A 14,412-nucleotide genomic window follows, 5' to 3' on the forward strand; every position below is an offset into this window, starting at 1 on the left:
CCCACGTGGAGATGGCTCTTTGGGACGGGCTGGAAAGGAAGCAGTGATGTGCCCAGGTGCCAAGGGTCCCTGGGGAGCGGGAATGTGGGGCTTGTGATGGAGTGGCCCTCCCTGCCCGTCACCCTCTGGGCTCCTGGGAGAAAAGGGATGTTTTAGGGTGCTCAGGTCCTGGGAACATCCCCTGAGTTCCCAGCACTGACCACTTCCCCTGGAAAAGGTTATGGGCAGCCGTGGTTCGTGTTGGGATTTCAGGCCAGCAGGTCTGGTCGGGTTCTGGGTGTGCAGAAAGCACCTGCCTGTCCCTGGGGCTGGGGCTGCCACCTGGGTGAATTCCTGGCTTGGCTTCCCTCCTCCTGGATTTGGAGCAGTGCTGGGTGGCTGCCCCAGACTGAACTGAAACAAAGGGAGGGAGTGGGTGCCTTTGGGGGAGCTCCAAGTCAGCCTGACCTCAAATCCGTTTTCAGAGCAGCAGCCCAGAAACCTCCCACGGATGCAGGAGCTGCCCGTGAAGAACGGAGTGTGCAGGGCCCAGGGACTGTCCCCACCTCACAGCCTGTGACAGGGGCCTTGGGCAGCCCTGCTGAACCCCAGGGAGGAGCGGGGGGCTCTGCTCCCCGCACACTGAGGCTGGACAAGCTGCAGTGACTGCCTAAGGCAACACAATTTTCCACAAACAGAAGCAGCTGATCGTGAGTTGGAGATGGGGCCCTGACTTCCCCGTTTTGTTTTGGTCTGGTTAAAGTGGGAATTCAGTGGGCCTTAAGTCACAGACCCAGCTTAGATTTGTCCAGAGGAGATCTGGGGGTTTCTGTGCGTAGGTCAGAGCGGAGCAGCAGCTCTTAATGGTTTATTACTGGAGAAATTGATCTTTTGAGAAGGAATAACCCCAAAATTGGAACCAGTAAGATCTGATCTTGCTGGAGCTGTGTGCCTGGGACCAGTAATGGTAACTTTTCACATTTCAGCACATGTGGGACCTGTTCCTCTGCTGTGCATTTCTCCTCCTTAGGGGCTATTGCTCTTCTGGAAGTCTGGCACCGCAGAGAAACGCTTCCAGCCCCTAATACAAATTTAATTTCTTTCTTCTTAACCTGCCATCCAGCAGTGTCTCCCCCCAAGCCCACAGGCAGGTATGCTGTGCTTTCCCAAGGGATGAAGTTTTCTAAGCAGATTAGGAGTGATTATTTTCCCATGGAGCCCAGCCACGGCTGTCGTGCTGTCCCCAGATGCTGTGCAGACAGTGCAGACGCCTTGGACACCGCTGTGCCTCCACTCCTGGGGGAGCAGGGCTGCGGTGGGGACCAGCCCAGCCCCGAGGAACTCCCAGGACAGCCCAGGCTGCCAACCTGTTGCTCTTGTAAAGCCCTTTGCTTGCCCAATGTCCTGCTCCGGAGCATCTTCTGAGACAAGAGGTGCTGAGCATGGTCCCACATCTGGCTGGGCTGTACCCGAGTTCCTCTCTGCTCTGGAAATCATAGGCCAGCATCCCAAAGGAATACAAATCACAAAAAATCCAGCCTGGCAGGCACCACGTGAATTACCGCCCATTAGCCGTGGTTTTCCCCATCTCTCCTTTTATAGCTCTTTGTTCTGCTGGGTCAAAACAGATTTGTTTATAGGGTTCCAGCGATGATGTTTCTCTGCAAAAATGCTTTTCCTCTAGCTGGGGATTGGTTCCCTTCCATGGCCAGTAACATCAGCACTTGGCACGGATTCGCTGGACTTGAGCTGGAGCTGTGCTCGACAGGGCAGTGCAGGAGCCTCAGCGCAGCCACTGCTCCCTCCCAGCTCCTGCAGGGATTTAGGGCAGAAGGAACGGCTTGGACCTGATGGGAAATGGTGTTATTGGGGTAAACACACAGCTTTTGTCACTGCTCCGCTCCCCCGTGTCCCTGATGGAGCCAGGGGCTGTGTTGACACTGAACAGGTAATTTCCAAGCTTGGCACTACAGGGAGACACCTTAAAATTGGAGGGGAAAGTCGTGGAGAGCGAGTGGCTCCGTCCCTGCCCCAAGCCCACAGGGAGGAGATGCCTGCTCCAGGGTAAGGGACGCGGGCTCAGATGAAATCGTGAGTGACTGGCAGTGCTCCCGTTCCCTCAGACAGCTGAGGAGACCAGCCCAGCCCCTTTGTTAGCATAAATCAGCATCTCCTGCCTGCCCTCTGCATTACTTTTGGCCCAGTTTCTCCAGCAGAGAAGTTGGGGCTCAGTACAGCCTCTCCAGCAGCACAGCTCTGGGGAGCAGATGTTTACCACGAGTGACTGCTGGAGCTGCTTTTCCTCTTCCCACATTCACACCGGGGTCTCTATTTTACCTGAGTTTGTACAGGAAAGAAAAAAAATTGCTGCTGGTTTTTTGGTTTTGTTTTTTTTTTTTTTTTTTTTTTTATTCTACTCACTTTGGGCAGCTCCTTGGGAATTTGTAAATAACCAAGGGAAGGAGAGCACGGAGCACATCCAGCCACATCCAGCTGTGTCCTGGCTGCTGCTGCTTGGGGCATCTGTGCTCAGGGCTCTGCAGAGCCCCACCGTGCTCGCTGCAGCCCCCAGGGCATGGTCACACCTGAATGTTTTACTGTGTGCTGTGGATAACGACAGCCCAGAAGCAGATAAGGTCAGAGGAGCCCAAAACCTGATTATAATGGCTCGATCCCTGCCTCCCTCTCTGCAGGGTAACTGACAGCCTTATCCTGTTATCCTTCTGCATTAGAGGGACTTGATGTTTTCCAGCTCCTCAGTGTTGGTCTGTATCTCTTGACCCTCTGAATAATTGCCTTGAAATGCCAGTGCTGGTTTATTTTCTTTTTATGTTTTACTGGAAGCGGGGAGCTGGCTGTGGAGCGGCGCCGTCACTGCCTGATTTCCATCTCAGCTGCGTTGGAGTTAAGAGGGATGAGCCAACTCGGCGGTGACAGCATTGCTGAGGTGTTTTTCCAAGAAGGAATGGCTGTCCAGGGCAGCAGCAGGAGTCAGGCACCAGAGGCTTGGGATGGAGGGGCGCCCATGGCTCTCAGTTACTGCCTGGCAGTGCCCCCTGCTCCCATCTGACATCCTTCACCAAACAGGGACCTCCCTGCCCATCCTGCTCCTCCCAGCACAGGCTGTCTGATGGGAACCAACTGGGCCACAAAGCTCTGTGACAGGGCTTTCAGAGTTCTCACTGGGCTGTTTGTCCAGCTCTTCTGTCACATGGCATTTTGCCCTGGCTGGCTGAAGCGTGCCCTGGGTCCTGACCTGCTCTGGGTAACTCCCAGCTCGGGGTCTGGTTTCCTGCAGCTGCCAAATGCTGCTGGACTCAGGGCAATGCAGGGACTAGGGTGTGCCTGAAATGGAGGCAGGTCAGGCTGGAAGTGGCCCTGCTGCCCACCCGGACCTGGGTGGACCCTGAGATTGGCTGAGTGACGTGACTGCAGCCCGGTGAGCTGGCCCACCTGGCCTGGCAGCCCCTTCCCCAGCCCTCAGGAGGCAGCAGGGCTCTTGTGAGTGTTTGCCAGTTCGTCTCTGTGTGTTTTCTGCCGGCCCCAGGGGAGCTCCCAGCCTGTTCCTCGCTCCCCCCATGCCCAGAGCACAGCTCAGGGCAGAGTCCAGGCCTGCTCTGCTGTGGGAAGGGATGTTTCCCAGCCAGGTGAGGGTTTCCCCTCCACACCTGCACCCTGCAGGCTCCCTGACTTTTGTAGAACCACAGAATGGTTTGGGTTGGAAGGGATCTTCAAGGCCATCAAGTTCCAAACCCCTGGCACACCTTCCACTGTTCCAGGGTGCTCCAAGCCCCATCCAACCCGGCCTTGGACACTTCCAGGGATCCAGGGGCAGCCACAGCTTCTCTGGGCACTCTATGCCAGAGCCTCACCACCCACACAGGGAAGAATTTCTTTCCCACATCCCATTTAACCCTTCCCTCTGGCAGCGGAGGCCATTCCCTCTTGTCTTCCCAATCCATCCCCTGTCCAAAGTCCGTCTCCAGCTCTCCTGGAGCCCTTCGAGGCTCTGCAAGGGGCTCTAAGCTCTCCCTGGAGCTTCTCTTCTCCAGGCTGGACACCCGCAGCGGTGTCCGGAGCAGAGGGGCTCCATCCCCCGGAGCATCCCCGCGCCGTCCTCTGGGGGGATGTGGGAGCCGCCGGGGGCCGGGCCGTGCTGGCCGCGCCCCCGCCGCTGCCCGCGCCCCCCGCCCCGCAGGCGCCGCCCCCGCCCCGCCCGCCCGCTCCCCTTTGTGCTGCAGCCCCGCTCGGCGCTCCGCTCCGCTCCCCCGGCACCGCCCGGAGCCGCGGGGCCAGCCCGCCTCTGCCCGGCCAGCTCAGGTGGGTCCGCCCGGCGAGGGGTCTCGGGAAACCGATGGGGGGGAAAGGAGGGAACGGGGGGCTCGGGGTCCGCCCGGCAGCTCGGGGGGCCCGCTCAGGGCTCCGCGCCCCGGGACAGGGGTGCGGTACGGAGCCCCAGCCCGCTCCCGCCGGGGAGGCGGCCGGGACCCCGCCCCGCTGCCCCGGGGCATCGCCCCTTGCCCCGACCCGCCCGCATCCCGGCCCCGGCGGTTGCCGTGGCAACGCCGGGTACCGCGCTTTCCCTCATCCCACCGTTGCCTGGTTACCAGCCCCCCGTGCTGGGGAGGATGCCCCGACGGACCCACCCGAGGGCACCGCGGGGACACCCGGAGCACGGCCGGCGCTCCGCGGGCTGGCTGGGCTGTGCGGAGCCGGGGATCCCGGGGAGCGGGGGCATCCCGGGGAGCCGGGGGATCCCTCTCTGGCAGCCCTTGGCAGCGCTCTGGCTCCCGCTGTTCAATATTGTAGTAACACCGTGTGTAAACAGCCGAGCGCCTCATCCCGGGAAGGCGTACGGAGGAAGGGAAGCGAGTGTCTCTCAGGGTGTGTAATTAATGCTTCCAAAGGAACGGATTTTGGAGTCCGTGTGGTGGAACTTGGATCTTGCAGGGATATTTCTGTGGGAGGGGAAGTGACAGGTGGTTTGTGTGGATGTGAATAAGCAGCGTGAAGGAGCAGCCTCTCGGGGAAAGCCGTGTGTGGATTAGAATGGAGCACCCATTTTGGCAAGCTCACAGCGCTCCGAGATGCTGCTGGGTCCCACAGGGATCTTCAGTCCTGCCGGGGGATTTTGCTCCCAGTTTGAAACAAAGGCAAACCCGGAGAATGCCTGCTCATGCACAACTGGACCGTGGTTCTGAGGCGGAGTGAAGTGGAGAGCTGCCAGCATGGAGCGCCATGGCTGCCAAGCTAGGCCACCTGTTAGAGCGTGTTTGGGACCTGCTGGAGGATATCCTGTGCCTGCAAGGTGTGAGTCTGCCTGCACCTTCCTCCCATCAGCCTCACGGCTCACGGTCACCTGGAAATTTTATCTGCTTTGTCTCAATGTACCCGTTCAGGTAAAACATGGTGGGGAGCCACGGCTTTGCCAGGTGTGGAGGACACTCCCTGGCACAGCAAACCAGCAGCTCTGTGTGCACCTGTTCCCCCGTGTTTGCCTTTCAGGCTGTCTGTGTGTTCGCAAGGTGTAAAGAGGCTGCTGGGCTCTGCAGCTGTTGTGTCCCCGGGCAGGGGGAAGGCACCTTTGGCACTGGCAGCATGGAGCTGTCCCATCCTGTCCCACCCTGTGCCACCTGCCCATCGCTCTGTGCCTGGGGCGGTGTTGGTGGGGACAACAGCCGTGCTTCTGGGAATGCTGTCTGCCTCGTGCTCATGGTGGTCGCAGCTGATGGTGATAGCAGAGGAGAGAAGGGAGAAAATGTCTGCTCTGGTGTGCTGCGGAGCGTGGCAGCGCTGTGGTAACCCAGCACGCTCAGGAGCCTCAAACAGCTCCCTGCACGCTGCTCTCTCAGGGTGTTCTGATGGTCTGGGGTACTGTCACCACCAGGATCCTCCAGGGACCCTCTCCTTTGTGGGATTCTCGTGGCTGATGCCCCTGCAGAGCCCGGGCTCATTCAGCTGGTGTGTGACCAAACGAGGGTGTGGTGGGAGGATGGGACGGTCCAGGCAGGTGCACGGTCAGGTTTACAGCCCCTGGTTATCTGTTAGTCAAATAAGGAGGGATCAGGAGCAGCAGACTCCCGTGGGAGGTGGTGGTGATGTTTACTCCCTGCTGGAGCCCAGGCTGGGTTCTCTGGCCTGGCAGCCTTTAGCTCAGCAAGGTTTGCACTGGAGGTTTGCCCCAGTGAAGGATTGGCCTCGCTGCCTCATTGGGGTGTCACTGAGGGCTGGGGACTGTGCTGAGCCACACATGGCCAGGCAGTCCTGGCTGAGGCTCCTCAATGATTTAGGGTCAGTTCCATGGGGCTGGAAGAAGCCCTGCGGGAGGCAAGTGGAACTTTGGGGTACAGGTGAGGGATGGAGCGCTCAGAGACACCCCAAACCAGCAAAAGAGACAATCAGACTGTAGCAAAGCCATGTCTGTGTCTCCCATCCAGTCAGGCTCTGAAGCAGCACCGGATTTGGGAAGGGCCGTCCATACCAGGATGGCGAGGGCTGGAAATCTCCTCTCCTCCCTCATTTAGAAGCACGAGGCACAACAACAGGCGCATTAATAGCCAGATTGATGCTGACGTGAAATGGCAGAAGAGCACATCTATGCAGAGCTGGAAATGTCCATTCACACATGCACGCTCTTAAATGCCCCGGGCAACGGAGCGCTGCTGTCACGGTCTGGGGGGCTTTGCACAGAAACCAGAGATTTTAACTAGGTCTGATCTTCAGGAGATGCCCTGAGGACTCCTGACGGAAGGCGGAGGCTGCCTGGAATTGCACTATGATGGCTGAGACTTGACAGGGCAGATCTATGCAAAACAATGGAAAGGAAAAGGAGGACTTGGAGATCCAAAAGCATTACAAATTCACCTGCCTTGCTCTGGCAGGATTTGCTGTGCTGCAGAGAGCTGAGCCAGGCAGGAGAGACTGGGTCTGTCTACCCAGATTTGCCCACTCCTCTCCCTCACCCAGGCTCCGTGCATGCACACACACCAAGCCAGTGGTGTGGAAATGGGCAAGGAGGGATTATCCAGGAGGAAGAGGCTGAGGAGGAGCTGTGGCCGTGCTCTGCATGGAGGGGGTGTTGGCTGTGTGCGTGGCAGGGTGGCGGCAGGGCTGTGAATCATCCGCCTGGCTGGTGTGGGTCCAGGTGGCTCCCAGCTCCTGGTGCCAGGTTGGCCCTGCCACTGTCACCCTGCCTTGGTGTCACCTCTGGCTGTGCTGGGCAGCAGGAACTGACCCTCACCATGGGGCAGGTCCAGCCCTGGCTGCCTCTGGCAGCCCTGGGTTAATCCCCCAACCCGCTTTCATCCACATCCTCCCAGAGAACAGCAAACTCCGTGTACTTCCTCGCTCTGTGTTCGCCACTTCCTCCCCTCCCCAAGCCTCTCACAAATTCCTGCTGGCTCTTCTGTGGAGATAGGGATGGTGGGAAGATATCTGGTTTGCCTCATAAAGCAGCAGGTTGAGCTGGGATGAGAGGGAAGGGGAGTTCTGGACGCTGCTGCTCGGCTCCTGTGCCACTCTGTGTTTTTCCGGCCCTCGCAGTTTTAACAGGAAACCCCCATGTTTTGGTTCAAGTCACAGGCATTGCCACTGCCCACGGTGGTGACTCCAAACTTTGCGTCACCAATGGGGAGAAAACAGGAAGAGATTCGGACTGTGGGACGTGGCAGCTGCTGGATTTCCTCTCCTTTCCTGTGCCAAGGCACAGCTGGATTCAGCAAGGGGGAAGGCAGGAGCGAGGAGAACGGTAAACCCTCGGCAGCGCTCGCTCTTCTCACTTTATTTCAGCTTCAGGAAGAAGTGGGTGGGCCAGCTTGGAGCAACCCAAAAAAAAACCTGTGGCTCTTTGCAAGGCATATGCTCCCTTGGAGGAGAGCTGGGCTGGTTTGCACTGCCGAGCTCCGTGTTTGCCTTTGGAGCAGGGACACTGCCAATCCTGGCGGCTCACTCGTGCAGAGATAAGTTCGAGCGCACGGAAGTGTGTGAATTCTAGGAATTGAGATAGAAAAACAAAGAGCATATGTGTGCTGCGTGCTTGGCTCAGCCCAGCAGTGAACTCTGCCGCGCTACGTGCGAGAAGCCAAACGCTGAGCAAAGGGTTGGAGGGGGTGTGTGTGTGTGTGGCTGGGCAGGGCCCAGTGCCACGTGGAGGGGCTCAGGGCAGGGAATAATGCGAAATTCCCTGAGAGGGAATGATCCAGTAGCAGGCAAACAGCGGCAAAACAGTGAAAATCCGATGAGTGATTTGTTTGAGACATACGGGAGGCAATTAATATTGATCACGGCACGAGAGCACGAGCTGGGTCACAGCCCTTGTGCACACACAGAGCCCTGGCAGGGGTGAAATGACTGATTTTGCAGCCCGGTGGTGAAGAGATAAAGAACGTGAGAGAAAGGACGTGCGCAGCTCGAAGTGACTGTGTCACCAGCTGTGGGTTCTTTGTGTGCGCTTCTAAGACCTGGTAATTACCCCGAAATCTGCGTCTCAGCAAACGAGGGGGTTTGTCTGAGCCCACTCCGCTGCAGCCCGGCGCTGCACAATGGCCCAGCAGCTGCAGCAGAGGGGGATGAAACCCTCCAGTGTTCGGGTAAACACATCGCCTTGGGAATGGCAAATCGTGGAAGGGGAGGGAGGCAGGGGTGGGAGTTATCTGGGATACCGCTTGCTGCGATGTACGAGGCGGGGTCTGGGAATGCTGGTGGGCCCGGGGCTGCCTCCTCTGTGGGTGCAGTGGGAACTGGCTCCCAGGGCAGCACTGGGAGAGGCCACGGAGCCAAGCACTGCTGGGGCTGGCACTGCTGGGCATTGCTGAGCCTGCTCCATGCGTGCCAATCCCGGGAGCGTGGAGCACGGGCCGGGAGAAGGGGCCGTGGCAGGGTCTGGGGGACCTCGGTGTCCCGGGGAGCCGGCCTGGGGCGGCTGAGCTGTCTCCCCCGTGGCTGCCGGCGGGGGTGGGCTGGGATGGAGGCTGCTTCGGAATCAGGTCAGGCTCTGGAGGGGCTGAATGGCGGCACGCCGGGCTCTGCATCCGTCAGCGAGCTGAATTCCTACTGTGTCGAGGGCCCCTTCCTTATCGGCACTGATCCAGCGCAGCAGCTGCAGCAGCTCTGTGGCACTCGGCGCTATCAGGGCTCCCGATAACCCCCCCTTCCCCTGGGCTCCCGGTAACCCCCCTTCCCCCGCCGAGCCGGCAGCGAGCCCTCTCCGTGCTCCCGACCATGTATGGCCACCCAGCCCGGCGCCGGGGCACGGGGTGAGCGCCTGGCACCGCTGACACCAGCAGGCAGAGAGCCCCGGGGCAGCGCGGGGACAGGGAGGGACCAGCCAGCCCTCGGAAGAGCTGCATCAGCCAAGCCCTCTCCTCCTGGCACGAGGTGTCCCCCCGTGCCGGCGGGCAGGACGGGGAGCAGCTCCCCCCTGTCCCCTGGCTGTCCCCTGGGGGCTGGAGAGGGGATGCTGGCGGCAGGTTGTGGGTAGCGATGCCGTCCCTCGGCAGAGCAGCGCTGCCGGGTCGGTCCCAAATGCAGCTGGGGACATGTCCCCCTGCCCGAGCTGGCAGGGAGCGTCACAGCCCGGCCTCAGCGCCCTCACACCCGGGGAGAAAGGTCCGAGCCCCCGGTGAAGGGCCAGGGCCAGGCTCCGCTGGGAGGGGACACCAGGATTATTTATGGTCTCTCCTTGCTGCTGCAGGGAGCCCGGAGGGCAAGAGTGTCTTTGAGCTCACGTCCCACCAGGGCCACTGGCCTCATTGCGGGAGTGTAATTGCTATGCTAATTGGGACAAATCATCATCAGGGGCCGGGCCGGGGGGGCTGATGGCCCGACCCGTGCCCTGCCGTGCCGTGCCGTGCTGACAGGAGCCCTGGGATGCTCTAAACCAATGAAGTTCGAAGAGCAGATGTAGAAAGAGCAAACTAAAATTGTTCTTCTTGCCTCTTCTTCCGTGGTGTCTCTTAAATCGTCTTGAGAAGGTTTTTAATTGAAAAATTAAACACCACATTAAAAAAACAATGCCAAGTGCGAATGGAGTCTGTCCCAGTTTAGGAGACTGAGAATATTCAGCAAACTGGTTAAGTTATGTCAACTTCTCCCAAAGACAGCGGGATTTAGGCTGGAGTGTTTTAGCAAACTAGGGTAACTGTAAATCCAGCCTCTTCTGTTCATTATTTTTTTGTCTCTGTGGAGGTTGAGGTTGAATATTATGAAAAGGTTCATCCCCAGAGGGTGCTGGGCACTGCCCAGGCTCCCCAGGGAATGGGCACGGCCCCGAGGCTGCCAGAGCTCCAGGAGACTTTGGACACCACCCCAAGGATGCCCAGGGTGGGATTGTTGGGGTGTTGGCCCCATTGCCTGCAGGGCAAGCTTGAGACTGCCCTGACATTTGTGCTGAGTGGAGATGGTTGAAAATACATCACAGAACCCCACAAAAAAAGCCTGTCTGGCTGCTCAAACCCTTCCCTTCATGCCTCTGAACTGCTGGGCTGGGCACAGCGATGGCACCAGGGTGTTTCCTAGGGCCAGCCTGGCTCCTTCTCCCGTGGCATAAGCTGGCCCTACCTGCCCACACAGCCAGCCATGGGTTGTCTGTCGTTCCCCCGTGCTCCCTGGCCTCGTCCCAGTGCCCTCCCTGAGGCGCCTGGGTGCTGACAGCCTCCTCTCCCCTCTCTCACAGCGGCCATGGAGGCAGCGCTCATCTTCCTGTGCTCCCTGCTGGTACCAGCGGCCATGGCAGACGGTAGGTGCCCGCTGCTTCCCACACCCACCTCAGGAACAGGGTGGGGGACCCTGGGAACAGCCTCCACACGGACCCTCGGGGGCCGGAGAGGGGTGTGGGGCAGCAGCCACGAGAGCCCCAGAGTTTGTGGGGTGCTGCCAGGGGTCAACTCACTCACCTCACAGCCCCTTGTCCGCTCATTTGCAGTGGCCACCCAGGAGAAGGAGGAGGAGGATCCCTTTAACTATGGTGAGTGAGCATGGCTGAGGTGGGGATGGCTGTGGGTGTGCCATGGCCTTTCCCTGAAGCCAGCAGGAGTGAGCCCTGTGTCTCCCCCTCCCAGATTACCAGAGCCTGAGGATCGGGGGGCTGGTGTTCGCCGTGGTCCTGTTCACCGTGGGCATTCTCCTCATCCTCAGTAAGTTGGGGGTGTGGTGGGTGCTGGGCTGGCAGGCTGGGGCAGCAGGGGCTGGGGGGGCACTGGGAAAGGCCTCATCCCATTCCCCCTTCGGCCTGGCTCACCGAGTTTCTCTCCCCTTGCAGGCAGGAGGTGCAGGTGCAGTTTCAAGCAGAAGCCCAGGTGAGTGAGGGCAGCGTGGCAGGGCACATCTCCCTTGGGAAGCCCCTCTGCTCTGATCCTCCCGGATCCTCTCACAGCTGGCAGAGGGGCTGCACTCTGGGCGTCCCTTTGGGCTGCCCAAAACTGGGGGAGCAGCTCTGCCTGCTCCCAGTGCACCTTCCTGGCCGTCCCACCCCCGGGATGGGGCACAGATCCCAGTGCCCTCACTGTGCTCCTCTCCCTGCAGGGCTCCAGGGGACGAGGAGGCTCAGGCAGAGAACCTGATCACCTCGAACGGTAAGGTCACTGCTGGGGTCACTGTGCCACCGCCCCGTGTCACACACAGACACAAACCCCTCTGCTCTTCCCTTTGCAGCAACGGCGGCACAGAAGGCAGAGAACTGAGCAGGAGCCAATGCTGTGAGTCGCAGGCTGGGCTGGGTGGGGACATCAGGACGGGAGGGGCAGGTGGGGCTGTGTATGGGGGTGGCTGTGGGGCTCTGAGCAGACCAGTGGGACTGGGCAGCTCTGCGTCTCTGGGATGGGGTGGGGGCACTGGTGGGGTCTGCAGCAAGAAAAGTCAGTGCTGGCGAGGTCCTGAGTGTCCACAGGCAGCCCAGCAGGAAAAGGAAGCATCTGTCTGGATTTTCCCTTGTGTTACACTTCCTTTTCTGGTGCTCCTCCACCCGCGAGCGGTTTTGGTTTTAGGGTGTTCAGACAGCTGGGTGTGAACCCCTCGGGGTGTCTCACTGAGCTGCCCAACCTCCTGGGCTGTGCCCTGGTTTGGAGAGGGGAAAGGCTGGAGCCCGTGCTGGCAGTTTGTGCTGCTGGGGACAACCCCAGTGTGGGGAGAGCCTGACCCACTGCTCTGCCCCCCACGCAGACCCAGAGACCCGAGGACAGACACTGGGAGCGCCCGTGCCCGCGGCCTGCGAGGAAACTGAAACCCCAGCAGCAGGTCCCTCTCAGGAGGCGCGGGGCTGCTGTGTCCGTGTCCCCCCGTGTGCTCCAGCACGGTTCTCTGTCTCCTAACCCGACTAAACTCCGCTCACCGTCCTCTCTGCCTCCCGTGGTGTGTAATGTTGCTGTGAGATGATCATTACCTCTAGGGCTAGTTGTTGCTGATGTTGTAATCGTGACTTTCTCTTCACCTTTCTCGTGCTGTGCGTGTGATTCGGGCTCTGTAGGACTGGCAGGCCGCTGCCCTTTGGGCTGCCCTCCAAGCCTGGGAACAGGGAGTGTGGGCTGTGGGGCCGGGAGGGTGGGCTGTGGGGCAGGGACCCCCATTCCCTGCCCAGTGCCAGCAGCACAGCCCCCCAGCTTTGGGCAGGACTTGGGGACCTGCAGTGCCCTGGGGACCTGCCCAGCCATTTCAGCAATAACCCCCTGTGTGCCCCCAGCCTAAAAACAGCCATGGTGGGGGGTGGGTCAGGCAGGGACATCCCATGGCTCAACCCCCCTCGCTGGGGTCACTGGGGTGCTGGATTCCAGGCTGAAGGGAGCTGTCCTGCCTCTCCCGCTTAGCACTCCCCATTTCTGTCCCTGGCTAAACCTGTGGGGCGCTGCTTTAAGTGTGAGGCAAGGCCGTGGCGGCAGAGAAGCCCGTGAGGTCCCCAGCACGGTGACACTGTGGATGAGGGCAGCAGCACAGCGGTGACCCCACTAACCAGCACAAACCAGCTCCTGCCTGCGAGCCACAGCTGGGTGGGTGTCACAGGTAGAGGGCTAAAGAGAAACAGAGATCCTGTCTGTGCCTGTCTCTGGCAGGAAAGGGGCAGTGGCGTCTCCTCCTGGTGCTGCTCCCTGCCCCTCCTGACGCCTTGTCACCCCCTGTGCCACCCGTGTCAGTGCTGTGTGTTGTCCCATGGTGGTCCCGTGTCACCCCCGGTGCCAGCTGTCCCCTCTCCCCGTGGAGCAGCAGTGAGTGGCACTGAGTGATTCTCGGGGCTTTTGCACACCTGAGCTTTCACTGTGACAACGTGCTGAGCCCAGAGGCCACCGTCACTCTGTGTCCTCTCATGGGTCAGAGGCAAACCTGTGGTTTTTGGCTTTTCCCCAAGTCCATGGGCAGGCAAAACCTTGGCTGGGGCTGGGGACTGCCAGCTTGGGTGGGGACAGCAGTGGGGGCTTCTCTGGAACACCTCAGGGTGCCATCCCCACACCGGGAAGGGGGTCTTGTCCTCCAGGATGGTTTTGAGAGGAGTTTCTGCTGTATCCATCCCGCTGTGGTGGCCCTGCCTCCTGCGTGGGCTGTGTCCCTGCATGCTTGGCATCACTTGGTGGCACCAGGAAGCTCTGTCCCCTCTGTGCCAGGCAGAGGGACCGTGTCCCTCGTGTTGTGTCCCTTCCCTCCATCCTGGCTGTTGCAGAGAGCCTCCCGGGCAGAGCAGACCCCCGAGTGTCACGGTGTGTGTCCCGTCGGAGTGCCCGTGCTGTCCCTAGTGTGCCGTCGGTGTTACCACGAAACAAAGAGCTCCCTGTGGTGTGTAAAATGGCCAAACCCTGACTGTTGTAAAATAAACTGAGCTATTGTGTCTCCTTTTAAATAGGCGAGTGTGCTGCTGTGCTGGAGGGCTGGTGTGCTCTGTGCTGTGACCTAAGGGGAAAGGAATAAAATATCGTTTCTATCGGTGCCTGCCTGCGTTGTCTCGAGGGCCGTGGCGTTCCCAGGGCAGCCTGGCAGCTTCCCACGCCGTCCCATTGCGGCCGGGCCGGGGCCAGGGGAGCGGGGGCAGCGCCCTGGGCAGCACAGCCGGGTTTTGTGCCGGCCGAGCCCCCTCCTGCTCCCTTCTGCAGCTCAGCAAGAGCCGGAGCCCGTGGGAAGGGAGCGCGGGGGCGCGGCCACGGGCACTTTTGTCCCTCGGCTTTTTGGGAGCCGCCGTGTCAGGCCGCTGGCGCGCCGGTCCGGCGGATGCTGAGCGCTGCCAGGGCACCGTGACAGCAGAGCCGCCGTGACGGCCCCACGCTGCACCCTCCCGGGGCTTGGCCGCACCCCGTGGCACCGGGGCCGGGCTGCCGAGGGCTCCGGGTGCCCGCGCTCCGCAGCCCTGCCAAGGGGAGCGTCCCTCGGGGCCGGCTCCCCCCCGGCCCCGGCCGCCCCGGCCTTAATCGGCCCCTGCGCGTGACTCCCGCTGGCTGATGGCGAGATTAGAGCAAACTG

General features: G+C 60.5%; 1 protein-coding gene across 2 annotated transcripts; it reads left to right on the plus strand.

Moving 5' to 3' along the window:
• Positions 1–4,219: 4,219 nt before the first annotated feature.
• On the plus strand, positions 4,220–13,879 carry FXYD6 (FXYD domain containing ion transport regulator 6). 2 transcript variants are annotated; one of them, XM_066203672.1, is made up of 8 exons: positions 4,220–4,299; positions 10,652–10,714; positions 10,901–10,942; positions 11,037–11,111; positions 11,237–11,273; positions 11,500–11,549; positions 11,629–11,672; positions 12,136–13,879. In XM_066203672.1, the coding sequence occupies exons 2-7, from the start codon at positions 10,657–10,659 to the stop codon at positions 11,655–11,657; spliced, it is 291 nt and encodes a 96-aa protein (XP_066059769.1). In that variant the 5' UTR covers positions 4,220–4,299; positions 10,652–10,656; the 3' UTR covers positions 11,658–11,672; positions 12,136–13,879. The 2 variants fall into 2 exon arrangements, with proteins under 2 accessions (XP_066059769.1, XP_066059768.1); XM_066203671.1 differs by lacking the exon at positions 4,220–4,299 and adding an exon at positions 7,588–7,726.
• Positions 13,880–14,412: the final 533 nt, after the last annotated feature.

The sequence above is a fragment of the Chamaea fasciata genome, unplaced genomic scaffold (genome assembly GCF_029207755.1).
Source record: "Chamaea fasciata isolate MVZ Bird 193981 ecotype frontalis unplaced genomic scaffold, bChaFas1.0.hap1 SCAF_24, whole genome shotgun sequence".
NCBI classification, from domain to species: Eukaryota; Metazoa; Chordata; class Aves; order Passeriformes; family Sylviidae; genus Chamaea; species Chamaea fasciata.